Below are 26,718 nucleotides of genomic sequence, written 5' to 3'. Positions count from 1 at the left end.
CATGTTTCTTTTAATTCGTTTGTAAGAAAAAATGACAGGTACGCTTTTTTCAGTACAAGGCCAAGAAAATAGATGATACAGATGAATGAGAACTTAAATACGCATTTTGACATAGAGTTGATATGCGAAGAAGCTGGGAGGTAGCCCAAGCTGCTGAGTATAAAATGACTTAGCCTAATGGATACGATGACTTGATAGTAAAGACTTGTCATGCATTGCATTCTTTCGTGCATGTTTTGGAGATGCTATCACTTGTCCATTCATGTCATGGAGTTGTTAGCTCATGGCAACCATCACCCTTTGGTCTTTTCATGCAATCCTCTTCAACTTCAATGTGTTGTAGTGGAAAAATAAATGCTCACAACACCTTGTTTTCTTCTTCAGTTGGTTTTAATTGTATTTTAATAATTGGTTATGCTAATGTCGATATATATGTGGAAGAGGACATAAATTAATTGAAGAATGAGAGAGTTGCAAAAACAAAGCCCACGACAAAGATAGGATGGAAAAGTTTCTAGATATATTCATAGAGGAGATGGAGTTTGAATATAAATATTGGAATTTCACGAAAGAGGGAATGACCCGACTAGAGTGACCATGGTTAGGTCGCTACCATTCATTAGTTGTCTGCTTGGTAATAAAATGTATTGTATAATAATTAAAATGTTATGAGGAATGACCATGCAAAGATCGAAGGCATCGTCTTTTCATCTCCCACTTATTGATGACCTCATGACAGGCATAGGAAGCTTCGAGCCAGCAAGCGGTTGAGTTTCGGTGATTTTGCTTGGCTAAGTTGAAGATTTCTGCAATGAAGACGTACGAGGTGAGATTTCTGAGAGCATCAACAAGTTGAAAATTGTTTTACAGATTGATCCTTACAACAAATTATCAGGCCATATTTCGTCTACTATGGGGTGGCTTTGCTTCATTCACGTCAATGTATGGTTTTTGTTGTCACTATTGTTGGAATATTTAATGCAGCAGTTGACGTTTGCCCCAAGAGCCAAACGCTCACCTACCACCTCTGATGTCCAGAACAGACAGAAACATAAATACGGTGAGTGAGATTTTTGAAATCAGAAATGAGGGGGAAAATGGAATGTGACAAAAGGGAATGTTTCTTCATTCATATTCATTCATTCAGATTATTCAGAGATTCATTTCAGTAGAGCAAAGAAAAGGAAGAAGAAGAAAGTGGTAAGCAAATCCACTTGTTGTAGAGACAGAAGGAAGTATGTTTAGTGTCTTCAATTGCACGTGACTCCTCTATTCATTCTGTGAGTTGGTTGTTGTTTTGTTTTGTCCTGTTGAAGTAGTGATTGCTCTAGGCACCATTGTATGCAGCCATTAGTATTGCAAGTTTAAAGTTTATTGAAGTTTGAAGATTCACCAGTTTAGGGTTATTTTAGGGTTTTCTGGTTGAAGCCGAATGCTCCCAGATTTTGTAATAGTTTAATCTCAGTTGAATAGTAAAACAAATAGACATACTTGAATCCATTGCTCTTCCCTTGTTTATTGCATTTGACAAGTTTGTTTGGAAGTTTCAAGTATTGGGTCTTTTGGTTTTAATGGTGAAAGCATTCACGTTGAAATTTTACAAGTTATAATATTTTTCAGTTTGAACAGAACACTCGGCATCCTCTTCTCTTTCTCAATTGGAGCCGAGCTTACTCAGCATCCATTGTTGCCGAGAAATTTTTTCTTTGTGTGCCGAGCTCACTCAGCACCTGTTGACTTTCACTCGGCACCATTAAGTGCCGAGCAAAACTGGCACTCGACACCTTCATGTGCCGAGTAGTTTTTAAGTGCCGGGCAAATTTTTTAGGTTTAGGGTTGTGAGTATTGATTTAAATTTATATTTCTCACAACTATCATCGTGATCAGATTGCCTTGAGAGGATTGTAAATAATAAGTCTTGGCTTCATACGGTGATTTGGCAGCATGGTTATGTGGTCAATTGATGTTATTACTTGTTGGTTCATTTATCGGAGTTATTGGTTCATATTATGAAGATGTGAAGTTCTTATGAGCATTGGTAAAGATGTAAATTCATGGTGTCGATTGAGGAGGTTAAACTCATATTGTGCAATTCTCAGATAAGTTTTCTATGATTATATTCTTATGGTGTATGCTTTTAGCATTGATCTCTATTATAGTTGATTTTATGAGTTATTAATATTTCTTGGTAGGGTGCAACAAGAAGCAATGAGATGAGGATGTTGCTTTGATGACTCAAAGGGAGAAGTTTAGCTTTAGAGGGATGTTACATCAACTATCTTATTATGATGATAAAAGCTACTTCCGCTAAGAGGAAGCCTCTATTGAGAGAGAATCTCAATCATTCCTATACGTGCTTGTTAATGAGTTTTTCTATGTGAGAGAAGTTCGAGGTGAAATCCCTTTTCCACCCTTTGCAAGTAGGTATGGTAGATCCACCCTTTGTGTGTAGGTATGGTAGATCCACCCTTTGCATGTCGGTATGGTAGATCCACCCTCTTTGTTGAGGCATGGTGGAAATGCATTCTTCTCTGGGAGAAGTTTGAGGTGAAAGCCCTTGGATCCACCCTCTGCATTGAGGCATGGTGGAAATGCATTTTTCTCTGGGAGAAGTTTGAGGTGAAAGCTCTTGGATCCACCCTTTGTGCTGAGGCATGGTGGAAATGCATTCTTGTCTAAGAGAAGTTTAAGGTGAAAGCCCTCTTTCCACCCTCTGTGATGAGGCATGGTGGAAGTCATGTGCGTGACTCCATTTTATGATAATATGATGCCATGCCAAGATAATATGTTTTTGTTGTATGAGAATCTATGTGATGAGAATTTATCATTGACATCTTTGGTTGCAGCTATGCATGAATCTCTCTCTTGCTAAGGGGAGGTGTTGAAGATTGTACCTCCAATAAAAATATTTATCATGAATTTTATGAAATAGAAATATGACTGTTATAACTGTTATGGTCATCTTCAACTGAAGAAAACATTTGTAGCAATATTTGAGATAATATTTAGAAACATGTGTCATGTGAAGGGGCATGTGTATGGAAATATGAAGAGTTGTATATTTGAAAATTGAAGAGACCAAAAGTTGTGTAATGAAGAGTCTCTCTATTCTTTATAGATAATGTATCAAGCAAAAAACATCATATACCTTCAACATTTTTATTATCAATAAAAGAGATTTTTTGCTGGTGTGGCTGAGTTTTTCCCTTCAAGTGGAAGGGTTTTCCTAGGATAATTACTTATGTCTTTTGTGCATCTCATTTAATTTTCTTATCGCTGTTTATCTTCATTTCTGGGCAAAACTTAACAATCTGAACTTCATAAGCTATCTCTTCTTCCTTCTTGTTCCCACACGTGATCAAGTATGTTGGCATGTGAAACAAGGCTTCTCTTTTCTCATGTGATTCTTGCTCATTTTCAAAGATCCTACAACCTGTATGCCTACTGAAATTAGCTCATTTTGAGTCACGTGCTCCTTGAACTTATCAATCTCATGTTCAGTCAAATCCTTTGTGAGCTCTTAACCCATAGGTGAAATCTTATGTTCTCTCCAAATTGTCAACAAATCTGATTGTAATTGCTTACATATGTCATCATCCTTATCTAAGATTAAGGATATGATAGTTTTCATGCAAGCCCTCACATTATTTGGATGATGCTTCCTAAATTCCTTTAAGAAACACTAGGACATTTGTAGAATCATTCTTTCACAACTGGGATCCAAAACAAGTAGGATTACTCATAGTTACACTCCAAACCATAAACAAACTAATTGGGACATAAAAATGGTTATATCATTTCACACGTAAAATAGAACCCCATAGCCTCTGGCGTACTACATAACATCACAAAAACACCATAATCAACCATCTATAAAAATACACATTTTATCAATTTAGTTAGGTATTTGTCATTTTCCTGAAGTTAGTTACATAGTTAATTTTCATTTGTTTTCAATAGTCAGGTTTGGCCATAAGATTGCGCCTAATAATAAAACGATAATATATTTTTACATATCTCCAATTCAATAGATTGTCATTTCTAAATTTTAAACATCTCAATACCAATAACATGAATCATATGTAAGGATTAACTAGATTCAATGCATACATACATCTTAGTTGAAATATAAAATAATTAATAAATATTAAATTCCAATTAATATTCATTAACCAATAACTAAACTAAATATAAAAACTCCTTATCAAGGTTGCATGGGTCCACTTGCTCACAACCTTGGTACACATACCCACGTACCCAAGTACCAAGTACGTGTATCCCAATACCCAGTGGAGAGCATCATAGCTAAGGACCTTGATTAAGATTTCTTCTTTTTCTTTTCAGTTTTTTGTTTGCATATCAGCTTGTTTATCAAGCTTAATTCAATACCTTACTATTTTAAATTAATGATACAATATTGATTAACAATAACTTTATCACTGTTCAAGTCAGAAGCTTATCATTTGCTATATGCCATTGTCATATGATTAATGATCTTCTTGTTCATGTTTAAAATCTCCCTTCTCTGTTATGCATCTAAACATTTATCATTTATTACAAACATATAGCAAATCTGAAACTGAAAACAATACATTACATTTGCAAACTTTATCACTATTCTTGATTCGAAAAACCATTGTGATGACTCATAATGTCAGATTTTCTATAAATATAAAAGATTAATTAAAAATAAAGTTTGACATACCCAAGTACCCCCATTCCCTATTTTGAAAAATACCGTACGCGTACCTGTACGGATACCCTAAGTACCCCAAGTAGCTCCTTATTTATATTATTTAATAAACACTAATTAAAATTCAATTAACATTGATTAGTTTATAAGTTTTAAAATAATAACATAAAATTAAAATTACATTTAATAACTTAAAATTAAAATATAAATAACTTGAAAAAAATTATTTTATTAAATTTTGTTTTGAATGGGCTTTACCCCTCATTGCTGCGAACAACCTAAGGCTGCCGTGTGTAGCTGAAGCTAATATGAGCAGCAAGGGGTAAAATTCAAGAAAAAATTTAATAGAATATTTTTATAAATAAATAAATAAAAATTTAATATTAAGTTATTAAATGCAAATTTTATTTTATGTTTCTCTTTTAATATTTATAAATTAATCAGTGTTAATTGAATTTTAATTAGTGTTTATTAAATAATATAAATATAAGGAGTTTTAATGTTTAGTTTAATTATTAGTTAAGGAGTGTGCAAAGATACTACTAAAGCAATAACATTTGCAATGTCTTTTGAGCAATCTTATGAGGTACATAAGAGTAGTAGCTTTGATGATATTATGTGCAAATTCAATAGCACAGATGATGTTTCTTATCATTTAGTAAGCAATGATGATTTCACTTCATGTCATAGTGTAGACTATACATTAGAAAATGTGAATGGGTGTGATAAGTTCCAGGCTCCTCTTCTAGTAGGGCAATTAAAGGTTAACAACAGTATGATTGCTATAACATTAGAGCATTATGATGTTGCTTGTTTGATGTTGGACAGATATGGATAGAGTACTCTTGTGATAGATGAGCATTGTGATAATGGTCTTTCCCGTGCAAAGTTTCATACACTTTGAGAAGCAATTTGAATAATGAAACATAATTTACTTTCAATTGCTTCCTAATAAGGACTTTTTTCTCAAGCTGGATTGTATTTTCTATAATACGCTGAAGGGGAAGGAAGAGGAGGTTGACAAGCTCACTCATGAGCTTGAGGTGACTATAGACTCATCAGGGAGCACCCAATTGGCCCTTTAGAAGACACATTCATGGTTAGAGGAGTTTACCATAGAGTTGAATTTGGCACAGTCTTCACTAATTGCACATAGAATACAGAGTTTTAAAGTGGTTGTTGGTGTTGATCATATATCCATGGTTTTTATTGAGGTTGTGGCTACATCCATTGCTAATATAGGTCCGATAGTCTCTGTTAGGATGAGCATTTTGGTTGAGAGAAGTAGAGGACCATTTGTTGCATTAGTTTCTCCCAAGGTTAGTACTATAACAAAGATGCAAGTTAGATTTATAAAAGCTCTTGTGTGGTAGTGTTGAATCTTTTAAAGAGTCATGTGTTAGTACACAACGCTACTCCATCATTTTCGCAGTGGACTCGCCAAGTGTCATTTGGTTGGGAATATTATTCTCATATAGATTTGTTTTCCTCTCTAGAAACAAATTTGTTACTTCATCCCACGTAGCTGATTTTGGATGCGAGTTTGTTGTGTCGCAGAGCCAAATTGATCAATTGAGGTTTGTAGAAGAATCTATGCTCCACGGGGACGCGTCCCCTGCCTCTGTACCCTAGTACCCGTACCGGGTACGAAACGGGGACGCGGGTACGGATTTTGGACGTACCTTGCGACGTCCCTTTTTGAGGGGAAAGGGGACGGTCCCCGAAACGCAAAAAAAAATTTCGTAGGAAACTTGGGTACGGATTTCCGTACCGGGGACGGCGTTCCCGTCCCTCGCCCGTACCCTTTTGCCCACGCCGTCCCCTATTTTCCAGCCGGCCATGGGTGAGTTAAAAAGTTAAAAAAAATGGTTTTTTTAAAAAAAAATTTAATCTTTTCTATTCCGCCTAGGGCCCACATGGATGTTAAGTTGTTAACCCTAATGTGTCTTCTTAAATAGTTAAAGTTGGAGCTCATTGCTCATTTGGAGTTGTTTGCAAGTTGGGAAGAGGAAGAGGAAAACATTGAACATTCAACAACAACAAAAGAGGAGTGTGTTTTGGAGGTGGAAGAGAAAGTTTTGCCTTCATTTCTACTTCATTCTAGGTATGTTTTTTATTTTCTTTTTGTTTGATTCAAACTTCATTGTTGTTTGTTGTCATTTTTCATTTTTTTCAATGACATAAAGAGGGCATGTTAATGGAACATTGAAATATTTTTTTTTTCTATAACTTGCAGCAGTATACTATAAATCATTGTAAAATCCAAAGGCAAAAACATGAGCAGCAGTGAGAGTGAGGGAAGTAGTGATAGCATGGAAGTTGCCATGCAAGAAACTCAAGTGTCACAATTACAAAGACCAAGAAAAAGACCTAGGGCAGCCATTGATGAGCCTAATGTAGATGTCCCTATGCCTAATCCATTTGAGTGCCCTTCCAAAGCCTTAAAACAATATGCCAAAGGCCCATTCAACCCTAAGAAACCTCTCCTACAATTTGCCACAAAAGTAGACAAGAATAAGAAGAAAAATTCGGGGGGTAGTAGGGAATGGGAGTGTCATTTATGTAAGAAGCATTATTTTGGGAGCTACACAAGAGTGTATTGCCATCTTTTATGGATAGGTGGGCAAGGGGTGAAAGGTTGCAAAAAAATTACGGAGGAAGAAAAACTTGAGGCCAATAGGTTGTATGTGGAGGGGGAGTTATTGAAATCCGGGTGTCCTATGAGTAGCACACCCACACCCTCATTGACTCCCACTAGCACTGTTAGTAAAGGGAAGGGAAAGGCCAAGACTAAGAGAGATACCAATGTGGCTGATTTATTTAACATACAAGCAAAAGATAGAGCTGAAGAGTCCATTGGCAGATTTCTTGTTGCTCATGGCATACCATACCATGTTTCTCGTTCCTCATTCTATAAACAAATGTGCAAAGATATTTATGCTGCTGGTCCCTCATTTGTACCACCAGGAGAGACTAAATTACGCACCACTATCCTTGACAAAGAGTACTCAAAAGTAAACATTTTGATGGAGGATATGAGGCAAACATGGATGAGTGATGGATGTTCTATTATCATGGATGGTTGGACCGATATCAAACATCGGCCACTCATCAATCTTATTGTCACTAGTACAGCAGGGGCCTATTTTCTTAGAGCCATTGATTGTTCGGGAAAAAAGAAGGATGCATCCTTCCAATTTCAGATTTTGAAGGATGCTATAGAAGAGGTAGGGACTTCAAATGTTGTGCAAGTAGTCACTGATTCAGCCCGTGTGTGTAAATCAGCTGGATTGATAATAGAGAGCACCTATAGACACATTTTTTGGACCCCATGTTGTGTACATGCATTGAATAACACCTTGAAGGACTTTGGGAAAATTGATTGGATAAAGACTATGGTGTTTGAGGCTAGAGACGTGCAAATGTTTATTTGCAATCATCACACATCTCTTGCATTATTTAGGACATTTTCCAAAAAAGAATTCCTCAAGCCTGTGGAGACTCGATATGCTAGCTACTTCATTTTGTTGGAGAGGATGCTTGAGGTCCAAGAGGCCTTACAATCCATGGTGGTCAATGCAGAGTGGAATAGATGGCATGAATCAAGCACCCCAGATGGAAGACTTGTCAAACGAAGAATCCTAGATGAACATTGGTGGACCACAATGAGGTAAGAAACTTAAGAATTGGTGGATATCATAATTGTTATTATTGCTGATTTAATAAAAAAAAAAAATTGATTTAAGCACTTGCTGATTTTTTTAACATATTATGTTTCTCACTTGCAATTTTCTTTCATTTGCAGATACATTTGCTCCTTCATTGACCCTATTGTGCAGGTCATTAGATATGCTGATACTGACTCTCCTAGCCTTGGAGAGATTTATGAGACTTTTGATAGCATGCTTGGGCAGATCAAGCAAGCTGTTAAAGATAAGGAACCTACTTTGGAGTTCTACGAGGAGCATCTTAAGCCCATTGTAATGAAAAGGTGGAACACTATGAACAACCCACTTCATATGGCAGCCTATGCAGTCAATCCAAAATGGTATGCACCAAGGCCTGGGAGAGTGCTTCCATCTAATGATGAGGAGGTGAGTTTAATTTATTAAAGAATTCTGATTTTATAATACATTTTTAAATATTTTATTTTATTTGTAAAGTTTATAAACTCTAAGTTCTCACTTCTTAATTTTTGTTTGTTCAATATAGGTGAAGGACGGCTTCTTCAAGGCCCTTTCAAAAATGTATAGTACAGAGGATGCTGCAAAAATTCGAGGGCAATGGCTTGACTTTGCCAATCTTCGTGGTCCAACATTTGGTAGACCAGAGGCGAGGACTGATAGAGCTACATTAGCTCAAAAGGACCCGATTGGATGGTGGACATGGCATGGTAGAGATGCACCTGAGCTGAAAGCCCTTGCCACCCGTCTTCTCTCACAGGTTGCGAGTTCCTCTGCTGCAGAGAGGAATTGGTCTACATATAGCTTCATTCAATCGGTCAAGAGGAACAACCTTACCTCTAGACGATCAGAGAAGCTTGTGGCTGTTCATAGTGTATTGCGACTACAGGAGCGACAGAGTCTTGAGTATCGACAGACTCCAGCACTACGTTGGGATGTTAATCCTGAGGATGCATTGCAGATTGATGAGGATAACACACCCCCAGGGCTGCTTGGAGTTCCATTGGATGAGGACCCTCTGCCTACCCCTGCCAGTGATTCAGAGGATGAGATTGATGATGATCTTGATTTAGATAGAGATTTAGATTCCTAGAGGACAGCCATATATTTGGCTTTCTGCTTTTCAGATACTCAGATACATTATTGCTTTTGATTATTATGGAGTTGGACATCTCATTTACACTTCTAGTATTTACTTTCATTGTGTCATTTTGATTTTCATTTCATGCATGATGATGATAGATTGATACTTGGAGCCTTTGGGCATTTTTGCTAATTGTATGCGATATTCGGATATATCATCATATCATATTCTCATTTTGATTCTAATCTTAATAGTTTTCAATTTCCATGTATTCTATGGTGAATGGTTTATCAATGTTATGATTTATCATTGTTATGGTATGCATATCAGAAATATATCTCTAAAGAAGTCTAATTCTCCATATATAAAAAATTTAAAATTCCCTATATTTTATAGCCGTCCCCTGAGGTCCCGTCCCCTAAATTTTGGCTTCGACCCGTACCCGTACCGGAAACACGTTCCCGTCCCCTAAAACGTCCCCGTCCCGGAAACTCCGTGGAGCATAGAGAAGAATATGATGATTCTGCCTTATATTGTTTTTATTACATGGATTCATTTATTCAATACCTGCTTGAGAGTCTTGCGTTTTAGGTTGGATCCTTTGGAGTTATTGAGGCTACTCTCATCCATGGATCACACGGCATTCAACATTTGGTGGGAGTGATTGTAGATGCTCTAACTACAATGCTTCCTTATAGAGATTTTGTGGTTGGGTTTTCAAAGAGGGTTATCATAACTACACAGTGAGGAGTGCTCATCTTTTTCTTTTTGATGCACTTGCGGAAGACTTGACGATGCATCAATATGAATTGGGTCTAGGATTATTCCATCCTTTGTGGGATGAGTATTTTCCATTTGCGGTAGATGTTTACCGTACTGGGGTAAATGAATTAATGCGTATAGGCAATAGATAAGAACAACAAAACTCGTTGTATTATTCGCATATGCCAAAGATGTTACATACAGATGATTAGATATTGTACAATGACCCAAGGGGGTGTATAAATACTTTCCGAAGAACCTTTCCAAAGGGGTCCGTCAGCTACATGACAATTACCGACGGGCCCGTCAACTACCTAAAAAGAACCTTCCCGAAGGGCCCGTCGGGTGATACACAATTTTACCGATGACATCATCCCCCCCAAAAAGAATAGTCGTCTTTGGACGACAATACAACAAAATTGTACAACTAATGACATCAACTAGAATCAAGATACTAGGCAGGGGGACGGGTCTGTGCTCTCAGATCGCTCAGCTCAGCCTGAAGCTTGTAGACCTGCTCCTTCCGAACCTTCAACTTGACCTCCGCTTCCATCTGAAGCTCTAGCACTGACTGCATCATTGCTCCAACTTCTCCCATCTCTTAGTGGTGAGTATTCCCGCCTGTCATGCGCGTGACTCGGGTTCGGTCCCCGACAACGGCACCAAATGTTTACTGTACTGGGGCAAAGAAATTAATGCGTACAGGCAATAGATAAGAACAACAAAATTCCGTTTATTATTCGCATATGCCAAAGACTTTACATACAGATGATTAGATACTTTACAATGACCCAAGAGGGTGTTTAAATACTTTCCGAAGAACCTTCCTGAAGGGGTCCGTCGGTTACATGACAATTAAAAAGAACCTTCTCGAAGGGCCCCATTGGCTGATACACAATTATACCGACGACAGTAGATGGGATCAATGACTTCAAGTTGGATTACTTGCAGACTCACCACATCCATGGGAGGTTAGCAAAGGATGGAGATAGTAGTTGTGTTATAAACATGTTTGGATGTTCTTATCTTCACAGTTTAGATGGATGTGAGTATCAGTTGCATTGGCACCCAAGTTGTGACAGGGTTAACACTATTGGCTGGGTGGGTCCCATTGGATTGCTTCACCATTTCCTGCATGGTGAGGTTGTGATCAGATTAGAAAAGTGAAAGTTTGAGGGAGTTTTTCTTGGCAGGCTTCTGTTCTAGATTTGGGACCTAGGTATATTTGGTTGGACAATCTTTAGTGTGTTGTCAGCTCCTATGTGCGTGTTAGTGTTCTAGTTTAGATTCACTGAGGAGTATTCCAAGGTGTTCATGGTGTGGATTACTTGCAATTTCACTTTTGGCTTTCATGCACATGATTTGTTTTAGATGCACAAATTTGGTGCATACAGATTGCACAGTTGGGTTGTTCATATTTGTGTAGTTATGGTTATGCTGGTGCTTCAACCGTTTGCTGTAAGAGATTATTTCAGAGTCTTTCTTTGGACTTTCAAGTTGTGGAGCTTCTTTGTAGTCGTGATTTCTTGGAGACAACAGATCTTAGGGAGGGCAGTTTGTAATGTCCCCATTTTTGTGAGTATTAGAGTTTTAGGGATTATCCTATAATTTTGATCCTCATAGGCTAGTATGGTGGATTAGAGGGTTCAATTTAGTAGTTTTGGATCTTGTCAGGTGGCTGTGTAAGTGTTTATCTCACCAGATCTTTCATTTGTTTATATTTAGAGGTTTTTGGTTCCATTTAGAGGGACATACTATTTATACTACATAGTAAGTTAGGGGATGGTACAAAGGGACTGTTACTATTTTTAGTAAGGCTGTTAGATTCACAGTGGATATAATGGTTAACTCTTATTTTTAAATGAAAACAAGAAATAATGATTGTTTCAAGAGTTATGTTAGTTATCTATTAATAAATTAATACTTTAGTAATAATCAATTTTAAAGTGCAATTATAAAGTTATATTTTCACTTTATGTGAATGGGGCCACTTAATGACTTAAAAAGTCATTTAATAAAGTGCACTTAAATGACATAATATAACCTAATGGTTAAATTGGTCCTTTAAATGACTTGAGTGAAATTATAAAAGTATTTAATGTTTTTTAATGAGTTTAAAGGCCTTAAAAGAAATCGAGCTGATTGAAGATGAATATAGAAGGCACTAAAAAAACTGGAAAGGGTATCGTGGGATCATTTTATACATGTGTGTATTGGAAAGCCCTTCTCTTGGTGAAGGAACCTTAGGGTTTCTGCATATTCTGCATTGGAGAGCGTAGCTTCTTCATTGTATCAACATTCTAAGGTTGTGAAATATCAGCTGAAGGTTGTTTAACTGTTGGCTTCATTCAGAATTCAAGTTTGAACTTATTGGTGAAAGTTTTCAAAGGTTTTTTTTACAAGGGTATTGGGGGATGCTACAATACCTGTGAATAGGGACAATGCAGTACCTGGGAACAGTATTTGCTATAGTACCTTCCTCTTGATAAGTGTTTTAGAGGATACTTATTTTGCAGATCACAAGTTTGCAGATGATTTTTGAAGAATATTTGACTGCTGGTTGTGTGCCATTCTTCTGATTCATCTAGTGTCCATGATAAGGGCTACAATTGCTGCATTGATCTCCAAAATTGTTGATGCTAATTTTTCATATCAGATTTTCCAGTATTTGACTTTTGTCATCCTGTTATGAAAACTAAAGAATTCTCAATCTTTTTTTGTAAATATACTGAAATATTGCATGTTATTTTAATCTGAGACAAGTGTATCAGACCTGTTTTGAATTCTTATTAGACTTGATATAGTGGCAAATAAAAAATTCATTTGAAGAGTTGAATGTTCACTATTTGTTTATTCAATTTATCAGTTATCAGTACCATGTATTGGTATATTATTTGGAATCACAAATCATTCAAATACAAACAAAATAAGCACGTATACACTCAAGAAGCAGAACTTAGGCATTGCATGCCAACCATTTAATGAAATGTCTAAAGGACAAAATTGAGTTTTCAGAGAATTTCATCATATATTTGCAAAATACATTAAAGCATTTCAGCATGTTGTCATTCATTTTTGTCATCACAAAATGGAGGCAACACTACGAAACTTTGCCTTGTTTCATATTTCTCTAAGATAACTCACTATACGATTGGCAAAAACTGATCAATTAATCTCGCCCAATTCATATTGCGAGTCTTTTTACTGAAGGTTCTCATCAAGTCCTTTTTGTTTATAAATTTGGTAACCTATACTTGATTATTGAGGCCTCCATTTTTTTTTTTTGCATTATAACATGTTTGTTTTGTTAGTTTTAGTCTTTTTGTTTCTGTCAATCTCTTGCTTTTGTTCACACCCTCGGTTTGAGATATTTTGGGGCTTAATCGGAGTTGTTAATCAAATGTTAATAAGGTTTAAGTGTGTGTAATTGGGTTGTAGAAATCTGATTGCATATTTTAAATATTAGACCTTATATTTTGATGTTATGTTGCACTTTTTGAAATATATGACTTAAAATTACTTTACAATATGTTTTTAAGTTATATAGTTGCATTTTTAGCTCTTTTAAGTTATAACTTAAGTCATTTAAGTTATAAAGTGCACTTTTTAATCTAATTTGATGTTATGTTGCACTTTGTAGTTTAACTTAAATCACTTAAGTGAAAATTTCACTTTTTCAACCCATTTACACATAAGATATCAAAATGTTATGTGTAAATATGTAATGGACCCTAGGAAGTGAGATTCACTTAAGTGAATCAATTAAATATGTGCAAAATAGAAACACCAAGTATGTGCAAGTCATTTACACATGTAGTTGCGCCTGGTTGTTTTTACTCACTCGAAGAGGCAAAACACACTTTTTGGAGTCAAATACATATTGTATATGGCATATTTCTGAATACACAATGTGTATCTACCTTCAAAAACCATGATTGGCTTGCAAAAACTACTTGTTTTCTATCAAAACAACTTGTCTGGGTGGTTTTACATGTATTTTAAATATGCATTTCTTTGTGCAAACACTGATTTGCTCATTTGCATGTAAAATACAAAATGTTATTCTGCTTAAAAAGTGTAACTAGCTCTATTCTTCAATTTTTATGCAACAAGGCAACATGTAAATGATTGTGAAATATGTGATTTGCATGGAAAGGAAAATAAGTAATATGTATTATGTTTTAAAAATCACGATTTGCATAAAGTCGTTCATATCCAACATGTAAATAAGCTGGAAAAGCCCGATTTACATTAGGAGCATGCATTTCAACATGAAAAGATCACTCCATTTGGGCGTCATATCTTAAATATGCATTGTGGCTTGCAAATCCCAATTCACTTATGCTTTTCAACTTCATGCTCTTGCCATCACATTTAACACATGTAAATGCTTATTTAAAGCCCGATTTTGGGTGTTTGAAGGGAAAATGTTATATGCCAAGAGGCTGGAAAAGCCCGATTTGTCTTTCTATTGCCATTTACTCAACATTTTAAAATTTGCAAATCATTTGGAATAGTGCGATCTACACTAGAAGCTTGTTACTTGCACATTTTTAAATATGCAAATGGGCTGGAAAAGTCCAATTTACATGAGGTATGCAAAATGCAATGTGTAATGGGGAATGAAAAGTATGATCTGCCCTTGAGGGACTCATTTTCACATCATTTAAATTTGTAATAGAGCTGGAAAAGTCCTATCTTAGGGCCAAATGGAAGACTTTTGAAAGCTTGTGAATGCTATTTGAAAATGTTTTTGGAAAACCCAATTTGGAGAAGAGAGTTTCATTCCAATTTCTTTTTTGTTTCAAGATTTTCTCTTTGCTCTCCAAGTAAGTGTAAAATCTTTGGTTTTGTTTGCATTTCTTGATCTTGTTGCATATTTGATGGATTCTTTTGCTCTTTGTTTTCCATTTGTTCATTTTTTGAGCCCTAGATTTTTGTTCTAAGTTGATAAATAAATTCAAAACTTTCATTCTTTGTAATGCAAAAAGGTTCTTCCTCCCAAAATTGAAATGTTGAAAGTTATCAATTGTGTTAAAGCAAGAGATATGTTTTTCTTTTCTTTTCTTTGTTTTGTAAATACTTTGTGCGCTTTTTTTTGTTTTGTTTTTGGTTTCTTTGTGAAGAAAATAAATTAAGTTCTCCCAAAGAATGCAAGTATCCATTCATGTTTCCAGCCTTCATATTGCTTCCATCTCTAAATTTACCCCAATATGTAATCAGACTTTAAAACCCCAATACACATTTACACAAGTTAAATTTGATGAGTTTTCACCACATGTAAATGCATTTCTAAATCCTGATTTTGGGGGAAAACTCTCATTTTTAAACATGAAGTTTCCTATCCACATGCTTTCAAACTACATCTACTCGCATTCATAGCCAAAGAGCCACATTTTGCCCATATGCAATCCACCTGAAAAAACCTGATTTTGGTCATTTTTGCCCAAAATAGAAGCTGTTTGTACCATTTCCAGCCTATCTAAGTGTTCAAAATGTATCTAAATCATACTCAAAACATTCATCTTGAAAGGATTTGTCATCATTTTCCAAATCTTGAAACCCTCACGGATTCAATCCCATTGGAATTTTCATGATGCAACGAACTCTTCAAGTCAAGATATGTCAAAATTTCTTCAAAGAATAGAGACATCTTGTCAAGTAGATGCTTTGAATCAAAAGAAGAAATAATTCATTTTATCTCCACTTTCCCAATGACTGCCCTAGAACCTGAGTTTGTGTGGGAATGCGCCAAGCAATTTGTTTTTGAAAAAAAAAAAAATCAGTTAAAAGACGCTAATGAGAAAGTTGTTTTGAGTTTACATTTGGACATCATTGAGAAGGTTTTCAAAGTGTTGATAAATCCAAAATGTGTAGATCTGATAAAGGAGAATTCACAACAACTGTGGAATGAGAAAGTTTGACTACATCAAGTTTTCAAATGACAATTGACTGATCAACATGAAAATGAGGAGGCTTTTAAAAGATGCAACACCATGATTATTAAAGGATGCAATGGCTCAGATTATAGAAACTCCTGACAACTTCAATATTTTCATCATTTTGCTTAGAAGATATGTGGCGTGTAATTGATTTGCATGCAATTGAAATACACATGCCTTCAACAATTTAATTGAATAAGTCTTCTTTCCTTTTTGACTTTGTCAAGATGGTTTGAGTTTTTCCCACCTTTTTCTGCTCTTTCCTCTCACTCCTTTGCCTATATAAGGGAGTGCCTTACATTGTAAATTTCATCTTTTTATATGCAAGAAAGCTTTCCAAAATTTGTGCAAGCATAATTGTGATTTCTTGTACAAGTTTGAAAGAGAGGTGAATAGAAGAAACAATTTTTTTTGAAGCTGTACCTGGAAACAATTGTGGTAGTACAAATTGGACGCTGTGATTGCAATTTGTATTGCTATCTTTAGTTCATGCTAATGTTATTTGTATTTGGAGCAAAGTGAGAGAAATAATTTGTTTCAAACCCATGTTTGGAAGCCATTGGGGTCATACAAATTAGAAGTTGTGACTATAGTTTGTATTGCTGTTTATATTCACACATATCATTAGAATTAAGTTACTTTCATGTTTGTGAATTGGAATAACTTATAGGCTTAGAGTTTAGAAATCATTTACGTCTAGACGTTTGTGTGTCCAACAATAGTGATTTACTTTTATAGGATAGAAGAAATAGACATAGATCTAAGTTGGTACACTTTCAATCAGCCTGTGAATTGGTTTGAGTTCATGGGTATCATTGTTTTCAATTTTTAGATAGAATTGTAGTTAAGAGATCCATCTTGTCCATTACGTGCTCCGTGAGTGTATTCTTTCCTAAAACAAGAGGAAAGAATATTGATAAACTTATTTCTTACCTTGAGTTGATCCAAGGAACAGTGAGAAGGGGGAGCCTTCCCTTTAAGGTAGGAGGAGACTCTGTCTCACACATGGTGGTTGGTACTCCTATTTTGCAAAAGAAGTTTTACAAACCATCGGTTGCAAAATATCCACCCAACATGGCGTTTGCTAAGTCCAAAAATTGGAGATCCATAGGGGTTCTTACTCTTATTTGGTGATTACAAGACTGGACTTACATTCAGAAGGCACAATGGATAAAATATCTTACTTGATTAGACATGATTTTAACCTTAGTTATTGCAAATGTGATATAGGATATAAACTAGGGCCATTTTGATACTTAGTTCTAGTGTGCTTTCAGTGTTCACAAAGGACAAGGTATAACATACTCATTTATGATTCAAAATGTTTTTACAAATTCGATAAAAAATATGTTTACCAAGGGCAAAAATGAACCGCAATTCTTGACTCATGAAATTTTGAGAAATAAGAAAATTCAAATTGTCAAATTTGACTTATTGGTCAAGATTGTTGATGCATAGTAGCTTTGGTCAGATATAAGGAATCAGGATGATTGCTCTAATACCATGTTATTTTATTAAATTTATATCAGACTTATGTAATTCTTTCTATAAGCAGAACAAATTCAGAACAAGACTTTAATTAATCTGAATAACGATGATCATATAATGTTGGTATGATGCTACAATACTTTTGTCTTCAAATCTGAAGATCACCAATTCAAGGAAGGAGAGTATTTATAAATTTCAATATTTTCCTCTTCATGAAATCGGCTCAAGTATATATATTTATATACTACTATAGGACATGTCATGAAGGGACATGTCTCCACAAAGTGGAGCCATGTCCATTCATCGCATGCCCTTTCACCAAGGGTTGCTTCCAAGAGGCCTGATTACCAATTGGTTTGGTTAATGCAATAACAACATGAAATCCGCCGATCTATTGCTTATAATTAATATATTATACAATGTATTGTTGTGCATAACATTAGATCATTCACTCAACCTTAGGTATTGAGCAACTTTGTTTGAGATTTCTCTTACTATGGAGGAACTTATTTTCGAAAGAGGATGCAATGGGAAAAATCATGTAGACTACTTCCTTGATACATACAGTTGTATCTACCATCCTCAGTAAGCAATTCAAGGTGAAACCACCTTTTGTGAGAAATGCATGGTGATGTTGTAGCCCTCTTTGGGAGAAGATTTTAGGTGTAAGATCTCTTAGACTCTTTGCATGTAATGCAAGGTAGATCCATCCTCTGTAGAGGGAGACACCATTTAGAGGGACTTTGACATTATATTAGAAGTAACCTTGGACAAAGAGGTCACGAGGTTGGCGAATTTACTTGTAGGAAGCCAAATTAGCATGAATGTCTAATATAGCCAAATCTAGGGATAAACCCACAGTTTATTACATTCACTCATGTTACTATGGAATCAAATAAGACATGCCTCCGTGACAGAGGAAGTGTCTTAAGGATCTACGTTTGTTGACATCCAATGAAATTGATTTAGAGGGAGTAGACCATGTTGAGATGGTCTCTCTAACTTTCAGTTGAGGTACATTATTACTGAAGAATAGAGGGCCAACATTCTCGCCAAGCCCCGTGCTAGAGAAAAGTTTTGTGTACTTCTGGAGCAAACCTAATACATTGGAGAATGATGCCTTAGCTGAAAAGGAACTTCAACATTAGTGATCTATTATTTGTATCCATGCATATTCTTTCTTTTGAGAAAGAAGTTTGAGGTGAAAGCCATTTTTTTTACCTTATGGATTGAGCCATAGTGGATCCACCCTTTGATATGGTTCATGGCAGATGTCTTGTGTGGCACCATGAAAACTTCATGTGATTGAATCTGTGGTGACTCAGTGTAAAATCTCTTTTATGACTTATGGGCCTACCTTGTGTACATTATTGAAAGGTGACAATCTTTAAAATAATGAGTACTTTTGTTTAACTTTGTAAGGTGACGACTTTACAATGATTAGTGTGCTATCATGACAAATATCATGCTGACTTGATATTCATGGAAATGTCTTGATAGTTAGTATCTCTTGGACTTAATTGATAGATATTATAAAGACTTGATATTGGTTGTGCATCAATTTGCTCCTTATGTAATTATCACGGTGGAGCAATGATTTGTTATGGCAGACATCATGAGACGTGATGTCAGTGCACATACCATAACTTGGATCTCTTTGTGAAGAATGTCATGTGACTTGATATTCTTGAAGCATCCTTAGATATCATGAGTTAGGTGATATTTTCATTGAAAATACACACACACACACACACACACACCTAAATATCTTCCCTAGCTAAAAGGGAGTGTTGATGCATAGTAGCTTCAGTCAGATATAAGGATGACTGCTCTGATCCTTTAATATAAGTATGTATGTATGCCAGTTTACTATTTGGACTGACATACATACACACATATGCACTGATTGTGCCCATAAGAATAATCATTCTAAATGCTTTGAAAAACCATCATCCGTGTATGTGATCGAGACTACAACTCAGGTATATAAATCTGTGTAATCAGAATTCATCCATCCTCTCTTGCCATGTATTAAGTAAATGATCATTGGCAGTTATATAAACTTCATGCTACAGATCAAGAAAGGATCATATTTCATTTATACTTACGGTTGAGTGAATGATCTAATCTTATGCACAACAATACATTGTATAATGAATAATTATATGTAGCAGACCGGCGGATTTCATGTTGTTATTACATTAACCAAACCAATTGGTAATCGGCCCTCTTGGAAGCAACCCTTGGTGAAAGGGCATGCCATGACTGGATATGGCTCTACTTTGTGGAGAAATGTCCCTTCATGACTTTCCCACAAGTGTTTGTGTGTGTATACATACATACATACTTGAGCCGATTTCATGAAGAGGAAAATATTGAAATTGATAAATACTCTCCTTCAATCGGTGATCTTCAGACTTGAAGACAAAAGTATTTTAGCATCATACCAACATTATATGATCTTTGGTATTCATATTTGTTAAAGTCTTGTTATGGATTTATTCTGCATATAGAAAGAATTGCATAAGTCTGATAGAAATTTAATAAAATAACAAAGATGAAAAGTGTCTGACAAAGATCGAGCAAGGCTCAATAAATTGGAGGATTGGCTCAATGTGTAGGAGTTGTGGTGTCAATAAAACTTAGCGTAATGAGGGAGAGGTGGCATCTAATTCAGTCAAGATGTGAGGTAGAGGTAGCATATGCTTCCATCAATCAATGAGATGACATGCACTATTATTTATTAGTTTAGCTAAACAAATTCAAACTGCCTACTTAAACTTAAACACAAGGTGCAATTAATGATGAATTAAACCGCCAGTCATCCACTTGGATGCCATCTTAAATGCACTTTCAATGGCCTCATTCAATTTTAAACCAATTGAAACTCTATGCCAATGTTGAGAAGCGCTATTTTGGAATGGAGAGAATCCACTACCTTGGCTACATTGCCACACTGATGGCATATGTCTTGATCTAGAGAACATTTAGTTGATCAGGGACATTGACCCTGAAAACTGTCACAAAGGTTAGGAGATTCTGGCACCTAGCCATATTTACAAGTGGTTTGTACTCAGAGTCTCACACATTGCATGGACAAAGGCACAATAACAGTTATTTGTAGAACTGAAACGTGGGTTGATTGGCTACGGTTGTTGATCTTACTTGCTTAGTTGTTTTCTAAACTTAGTCTCACCTGGAATAGAATTGATATCAATATGTTTTTAGAAACTGATTCAGCACCATATTAATCCAGTTGAGCTAATCACTTTCATTTAACAGCCAAGATAGTAAATTTCATAAATTTTAAAAGTACCAAGTCTCTGATACAATATGATTGAATGTTGAAATCTAGGCAATTAATAAATGGAATGTTATTTTGAAATATGTTTTCTTGTTACTCAGACCTCTTGACATTTTAGATGATATACGATGATCTTGGATGTTGAGGTGTCTATGGATGAGGCCATCAAAGCTATCCAGGGCAAAGAAAACTGGATTAAGATAATGCTGAATCAGCTTCAGAAATACATTAATATCAATGCCATTCCAGGTGGAACTGCATTATAAATAATTTAGTTGTGGCTTTAAACATGAATATCAAGGATATAGTTTGGTCAAGAATATTTGTGGACTCATGTAAGCATTTATACGAGTGTCATTCGTAATTGACCTTATACCTCAAGTTACAGTTCCATCTCTAACAATTGATCCTATTTCTCAAATGGCTGATTATATAGATGAGATGGCTACCTAAACTCATGATTATAATTCCCAAGAAGACACTCCATTTCCATGGCTATTAGTATTTTCCCTGCTTCTTTGGGTGGCGAATTTTCCTTTCAAGAGTGATATTCGCATAAATGATGTACAAAGTGCAGTCTTCTGTCCAGGAATGATAATACATGCATTGTACAAAGTGGACACGCTTTAGACCTGATACTAGCATGAGTGCTTTTAAAATTTTGTTTCAAAAAATTAATTTAAAAATAGGATCTGTGGTTCCACTTGGAGCTAACTTCCTGATCATAGAGGGAGCAGTTAAAAGACGCCACATGCCCTTTGAGTAGGGATCCTTTGCCCAAGATTAACAAGATGGATTCTAACATGGAAGTCTTCTATTTAGTAGTAGTATCCTGAGATGAAGCATGCGAATCAGGTTAAACTCTCAGAGTTAAGCTCAAGTGACTGTAGTCACACAATTCAGTGATAAAAGAAGCTGTATCTAAATAATCAACTTCTCAGGCAATACTTTTTGCTGTCATCTATTTTCTAATTTCTCTCATCTCATTTTCCTTTTTGATTCCTCAGGTCGGGTTGCAGCATTGGTAAGACCATATGAGGAACTCCCAATTTTAAAGATTTATTGTAAATAATAGGTGTTTTAACTATGGGATTGTTGTAAGAACAGCAATTGAGATTTTCTAATTACAATAGAAAATATATTTGTAGAAAATGTTTGAAGTTGTGAAAGTAAATAATGGTCTGTTGTACATTTGCATTTATTGAACAGGAAATGTTTTGTGGGTATGAATTTCATAGTTCTATGTATCAATTATTTTCTTTACATGCTGCAGCTCTAAAGTCTTTTTTCTAACCAACCTCAGAGGACAGGTCATTATGAATAAGCCAAATATTTGATGATCCAAGGTTAGGGTTGATCTGGAGTAAGCTAGAAAGTTTTTTTTTTTAAAAACGGATGAAAATTGGAGAAGAACGTCACAAAAATGTGAAGTTTATGGGGGAAATAAATATCCAGAGAGAAAAAGGGATGTGATACAGTGAATTCCAAAAATATGGACTAGAACTCCTAAAAGTAATGAGGCTGGAGTATTAGGGAATATTATACCATTAGAAGGAATTGTATGAATGTCAATTTGCTACAGATTAACACCTTGATTTACTAGAGACAAAACCTGTGGGTTAAAATAAGACAAATGCTTGTGCTCCATCTTTCAATTTGAGATAGTCATGGTTACTTTGTAACATTCCCTTTGAGATCTTGGAGTTGATGCTTATCTGACAGTTGGCAGTGGGAACTCGGTGTCTTTTTACAGTTACTTAAGTGAACCTTTTTTGAAATTTTGAAGCATTTGACTGTTTATTTTAATCAGACGAGTGAATTTGTGGTTATATTTGAGATAGAAAAATAATTTGAACAGGATTTCAAATGAGACTGTCTAGAGAACACTACCATCAATTGACTCTATAAATTTGGGGAGATGTAATAGCAGTATTAAGTTTATATGTTGAAAGCAATTTTCTTGTTAATGAAGTAGATCTAGCTCATGTATTTCATTCCTGTGTAGGCAACTCATGGCTTAATTTTTGTCAAGATTTATATTTTGGTTGTAGGGTGCTAAAGTAGTATTTTGATGATATTGACACATCTTATGTGAGTTGATGTAACCTTGTTTTTCAATGTCATTCTTAAACACTGTTTTCTTTTTATCATGCATATTTTCTTATTCAATTGCTTGTTATGCAATGAATTTTAGGTAAAGTTCCTTATAGAAGTAGCCGGAGTTCCTGAAGCAGATATTGGGAAAGTAATTGCATCTGAGCCAGAACTTATTGGGTGTAGTTTATCTGGCAAGCTTGAGGTCGTTACAAAATTCTTCTTTGCTATTGGGATTCCTCGTCAAATGTTAGGCAGAATGATTGCCGATTTCCCAATGTTGCTCAAGTACAATTTGTTAGTGATCCGACCAAAATACCGTTTCTTGAAGCGAGTCATGGTTCGGCCGTTGAAGGATATAATTGAATTTCCAAGGTAAATTTCTGTTTTTAGTTACTTTGATGGCATAAACTAAAATTTACTTCACTGCTTCAAGTTAATGACAACTTTAAGCAAAATTGTCTCTGAGTCAATGATAACTAATGCCTAAGAAATTAATATCAAGCAGGTTCTTTAGTTATTCTCTGAGTTCTCGGATCATTCCACGACATGAAATCCTTGTTGAAAGTGGTATTAGTTTCAGTCTTCGATATATGTTAGCCCCTACCGATGAAGAATTTTCTCGAAGAGTACAAGCCGCTTTAGGAAGTACTCAAAGTTACGGAGTTGATGATTCAGATATATCTGGTGTGCCAGTTGATGAATCTCTGAAGGAAAGAAATAACTTTGTATCTCCTGAAGGAAGTGGAGGCTAAAACTTGTTTTCTAAATAAAGGGAAGTTTCCTACAATTTTCATCAGTTTTCTGCAAACCTGAGAGTGCTATGAAATGAAGAGGCTTGCCTCCATTAGAATAAAACTGACACTTTTTGTGGATCTAACTGGGGACAGTTTCATCTTTCTGAAGAATATCTTTCATGAATGTATGTGGTTAGAAGTTAGAACTAAACTTATCCTTCCTGTAGACTGTGTATCTACAGTGTCCAACCATTGTTAGATTCTTCCAGGTTGTAGAATGTTTTCAATGTGCACATTACAATTCAACCATACCTAGAAAGCTTCCTCATTTCCTCATTATTCTCGAAAGGAACCGTGTTTTGTGTAGTGCAGAACTTGATGTTATGATGTATTAGGTGAACTAAGGCCCTCAGAGATTATAGGACTTCACTACAAATCTTCAGACTGCTTTTTTAAACATGTGCACTTTCATACAAGTATTCATTACATTAGTGTTGTGTTGAAATGGGACTGCATAACCAACATCTGAATCTAGAGAAATCTGTAGCTTCTATGATTTGTTTAAATAATATATTTTTCTGTAATAATGCATTGTAATAAATACAACTTGTCAATGCTGTAAAATCTGTTTTGAGGGTACTAAAAAATGTGGAAGGAAAGGCCTGACATATTCTGAAGCTAATTATCAGGCTGTGAAATGTTTCTAGTGTCGAATGGACATGCTTCAATAAATGTGTTATATGAAAATGTTGGATGCATTCATTATTTAAGAGACTTAACAACTTCTGGAAATTGGAGTTTGTTTATCCTCCTATATTACACCATTGGTGTTGAGAAACATGTATCTCAACCTTGCAATCTTTTTCCAGAATATTCCAATAATTTATGCCTTGGAAAAGAGTGTATAAAATGCCAAAACGTGCCCTGTCCATAGTAGAATATAGGAGGGCCATTTTTAAACGTAGACAACTTATTTTATGTCTTTTATGGGGGTCTAAATGTAATGGGCACCCCTGGATGTCCCAAAAAACTAAACCAATTTGCTAAAAAGAATTTTGTCAAACAGTTTGCATGCAACCTCTTATTTCTCCGTTTAATGTTTTAAACCCCTTATAACTCCGAAAATCAAACATTTATTTGTTTGTTGTTGTTTGTGCATGGAATTGGTATCATACAACATAAACAAGAAAGAAACTACAATAATATGCAAAGTGGAAATGAACTGCTGCTAATAAAATGTTATTTTCAGAATTCATAAAACCAAATACATGGCAGATTTAAAAACTCACTAATTACTTCAGCAGTATTGACATAATACTCCAGCCCATGCTTTTGAACTTGCTGCTACAATACTTTGTCCTTCAATCAGTCCACTACCTTCGTAATACCATTCCCTCAAAGCGGCATAAGCGTCGGACAAGTAGTGAAGAAGATATGAGCAAAATACCAAATCTGCCTGTAGCCGGAAATGCAACTAAACTGCCTGATAATGAAGCCAATAACAAATAATTCCAAAGGCCAAACCCCAAGGGAATGACGTCTAGAATGTTACAAGAGAGGATAGACGTTCTCAAATGCCAAGAACGGAGCTGCAACTCACACACCAATTTCTTCTCATATTCAACCTGTCTAATGAAGCTACAAATGCTTCCTTTTATTCTATTCCCATGGGTCCGCTCAACTCATATGGGCAATGTGGGATAAAGATGTGTAATATAAAACATATATTAAAATACCCCTTATGTCTCCCTTGGGTACACATCACCATAAAATAAATATTAAAGTAACACTTTAATATTTTACAATTAAATTAGGCGTTACTTTAATAAAACTTCAGGCATTAAAATGTATTAGCAATCGGACTTCGAATAATGCGAGTGATAGCTCATCGGAAAGCTCTCACCGAGGAGTATTGAATCCAATCACCAAAATTGACCTGCACTGTGTCCTGCCGACTTACTAAAAATAGTAAGTATGCCTGAAACTGAGTAAATCAACTTCGTTTTGGCCCAAACTGGAAATGACTAGGCCAAAACACTCCAAGATCCCATTAAACCCTTCGTTAGCCCTCGGGACCATGTAGAACAAGGCTAACGCACACACACTTGGTCAACTGCTAAAATGGGGACATTACACTAAACTAGGGGATAAAATTATGGATGGGATCGCTATTTTAACTTGGTTGTTTTTCCCATCTTGGAATTACAAATGTCAAGAATGGGCAACATGTGGCATGGTAGTTTTGCCCATTGTTTTGTCAAACTGTAAGTGGTTTACAGGTTATAAAATCACTATATAAGGAGGGCTTGGGGAGGAGTTTGAATTGTTGAGTTTTGTTTGCAAGGCTGAGTGCTAGAAGGTGTCAATCCGAGTTCAAGTTGTGGTGATGCGCTCCTATAAGAACTTGCACTGTAAGTGTATTGTAATCTTTTTGATTTGATAATACATTTTGCAAGTTTTGGAGGGCGGGGTTTTTCTCTCGAAAGGGTTTCCCCATGGTAATCACTGTGTTATGTGTCCATTGTTATTTTGATTGTTTGCTTGTGCATTTCTTGAGATCTTTTGTGATACTTAAATTGATTTTTGCATAGTAATCCCCTCAAGATTAGTATAGGAAGTGATTCCGCATACCTTTGCTTTCTTACAAGTGGTATTAGAGCCTAGCCAATTTTGGTTCTATTTGTGGGGTACATGGTTTTTTGAGCTAATCAAAGTTTGATTGAGAGTTTGTGCAGAGGTTTTCTTTTCTATATTGTAGAAATTAAAAAGATGGAAAGAGTGTCAAGGAGGATTGATGTAGAGAAGTTTTTGGCACAAACTTTGAGACGTGGAAGCTGAAGATGGAAGCTCTATTGATTGATTGAGATCTATGGGATGCGATGGATGAGAGAAGGATAAGATTGGTAGATTTGACTTCAACCTCACAATATG

At 35.6% G+C, this 26,718-nt stretch overlaps 2 protein-coding genes across 2 annotated transcripts in view; both read left to right on the top strand.

Moving 5' to 3' along the window:
- Nucleotides 1-24,278, top strand: part of LOC149572030 (transcription termination factor MTERF2, chloroplastic-like) — a 117,901-nt gene extending 93,623 nt beyond the window's left edge. Inside the window, exons 5-6 of the mRNA XM_089813372.1 lie at nt 23,151-23,425; nt 23,559-24,278. Coding sequence (XP_089669498.1) covers nt 23,151-23,425; nt 23,559-23,805 — 522 coding nt within the window. The 3' untranslated portion in view covers nt 23,806-24,278. The remainder of the gene's footprint in view (nt 1-23,150; nt 23,426-23,558) is intronic.
- On the top strand, nt 6,656-9,564 carry LOC149572031 (uncharacterized). Its single transcript, XM_089813371.1, has 4 exons — nt 6,656-6,797; nt 6,930-8,363; nt 8,499-8,787; nt 8,906-9,564. The coding sequence occupies exons 2-4, from the start codon at nt 6,970-6,972 to the stop codon at nt 9,467-9,469; spliced, it is 2,247 nt and encodes a 748-aa protein (XP_089669497.1). The 5' UTR covers nt 6,656-6,797; nt 6,930-6,969; the 3' UTR covers nt 9,470-9,564.
- Nucleotides 24,279-26,718: the final 2,440 nt, after the last annotated feature.

This window comes from Cupressus sempervirens, chromosome 2, assembly GCF_028749045.1.
Source record: "Cupressus sempervirens isolate cs-2001-9-10 chromosome 2, ASM2874904v1, whole genome shotgun sequence".
Taxonomy (NCBI): Eukaryota; Viridiplantae; Streptophyta; class Pinopsida; order Cupressales; family Cupressaceae; genus Cupressus; species Cupressus sempervirens.
Note: the sequence above shows the minus strand (reverse complement) of the source record. Positions and strands in the feature narration are given on the sequence as shown.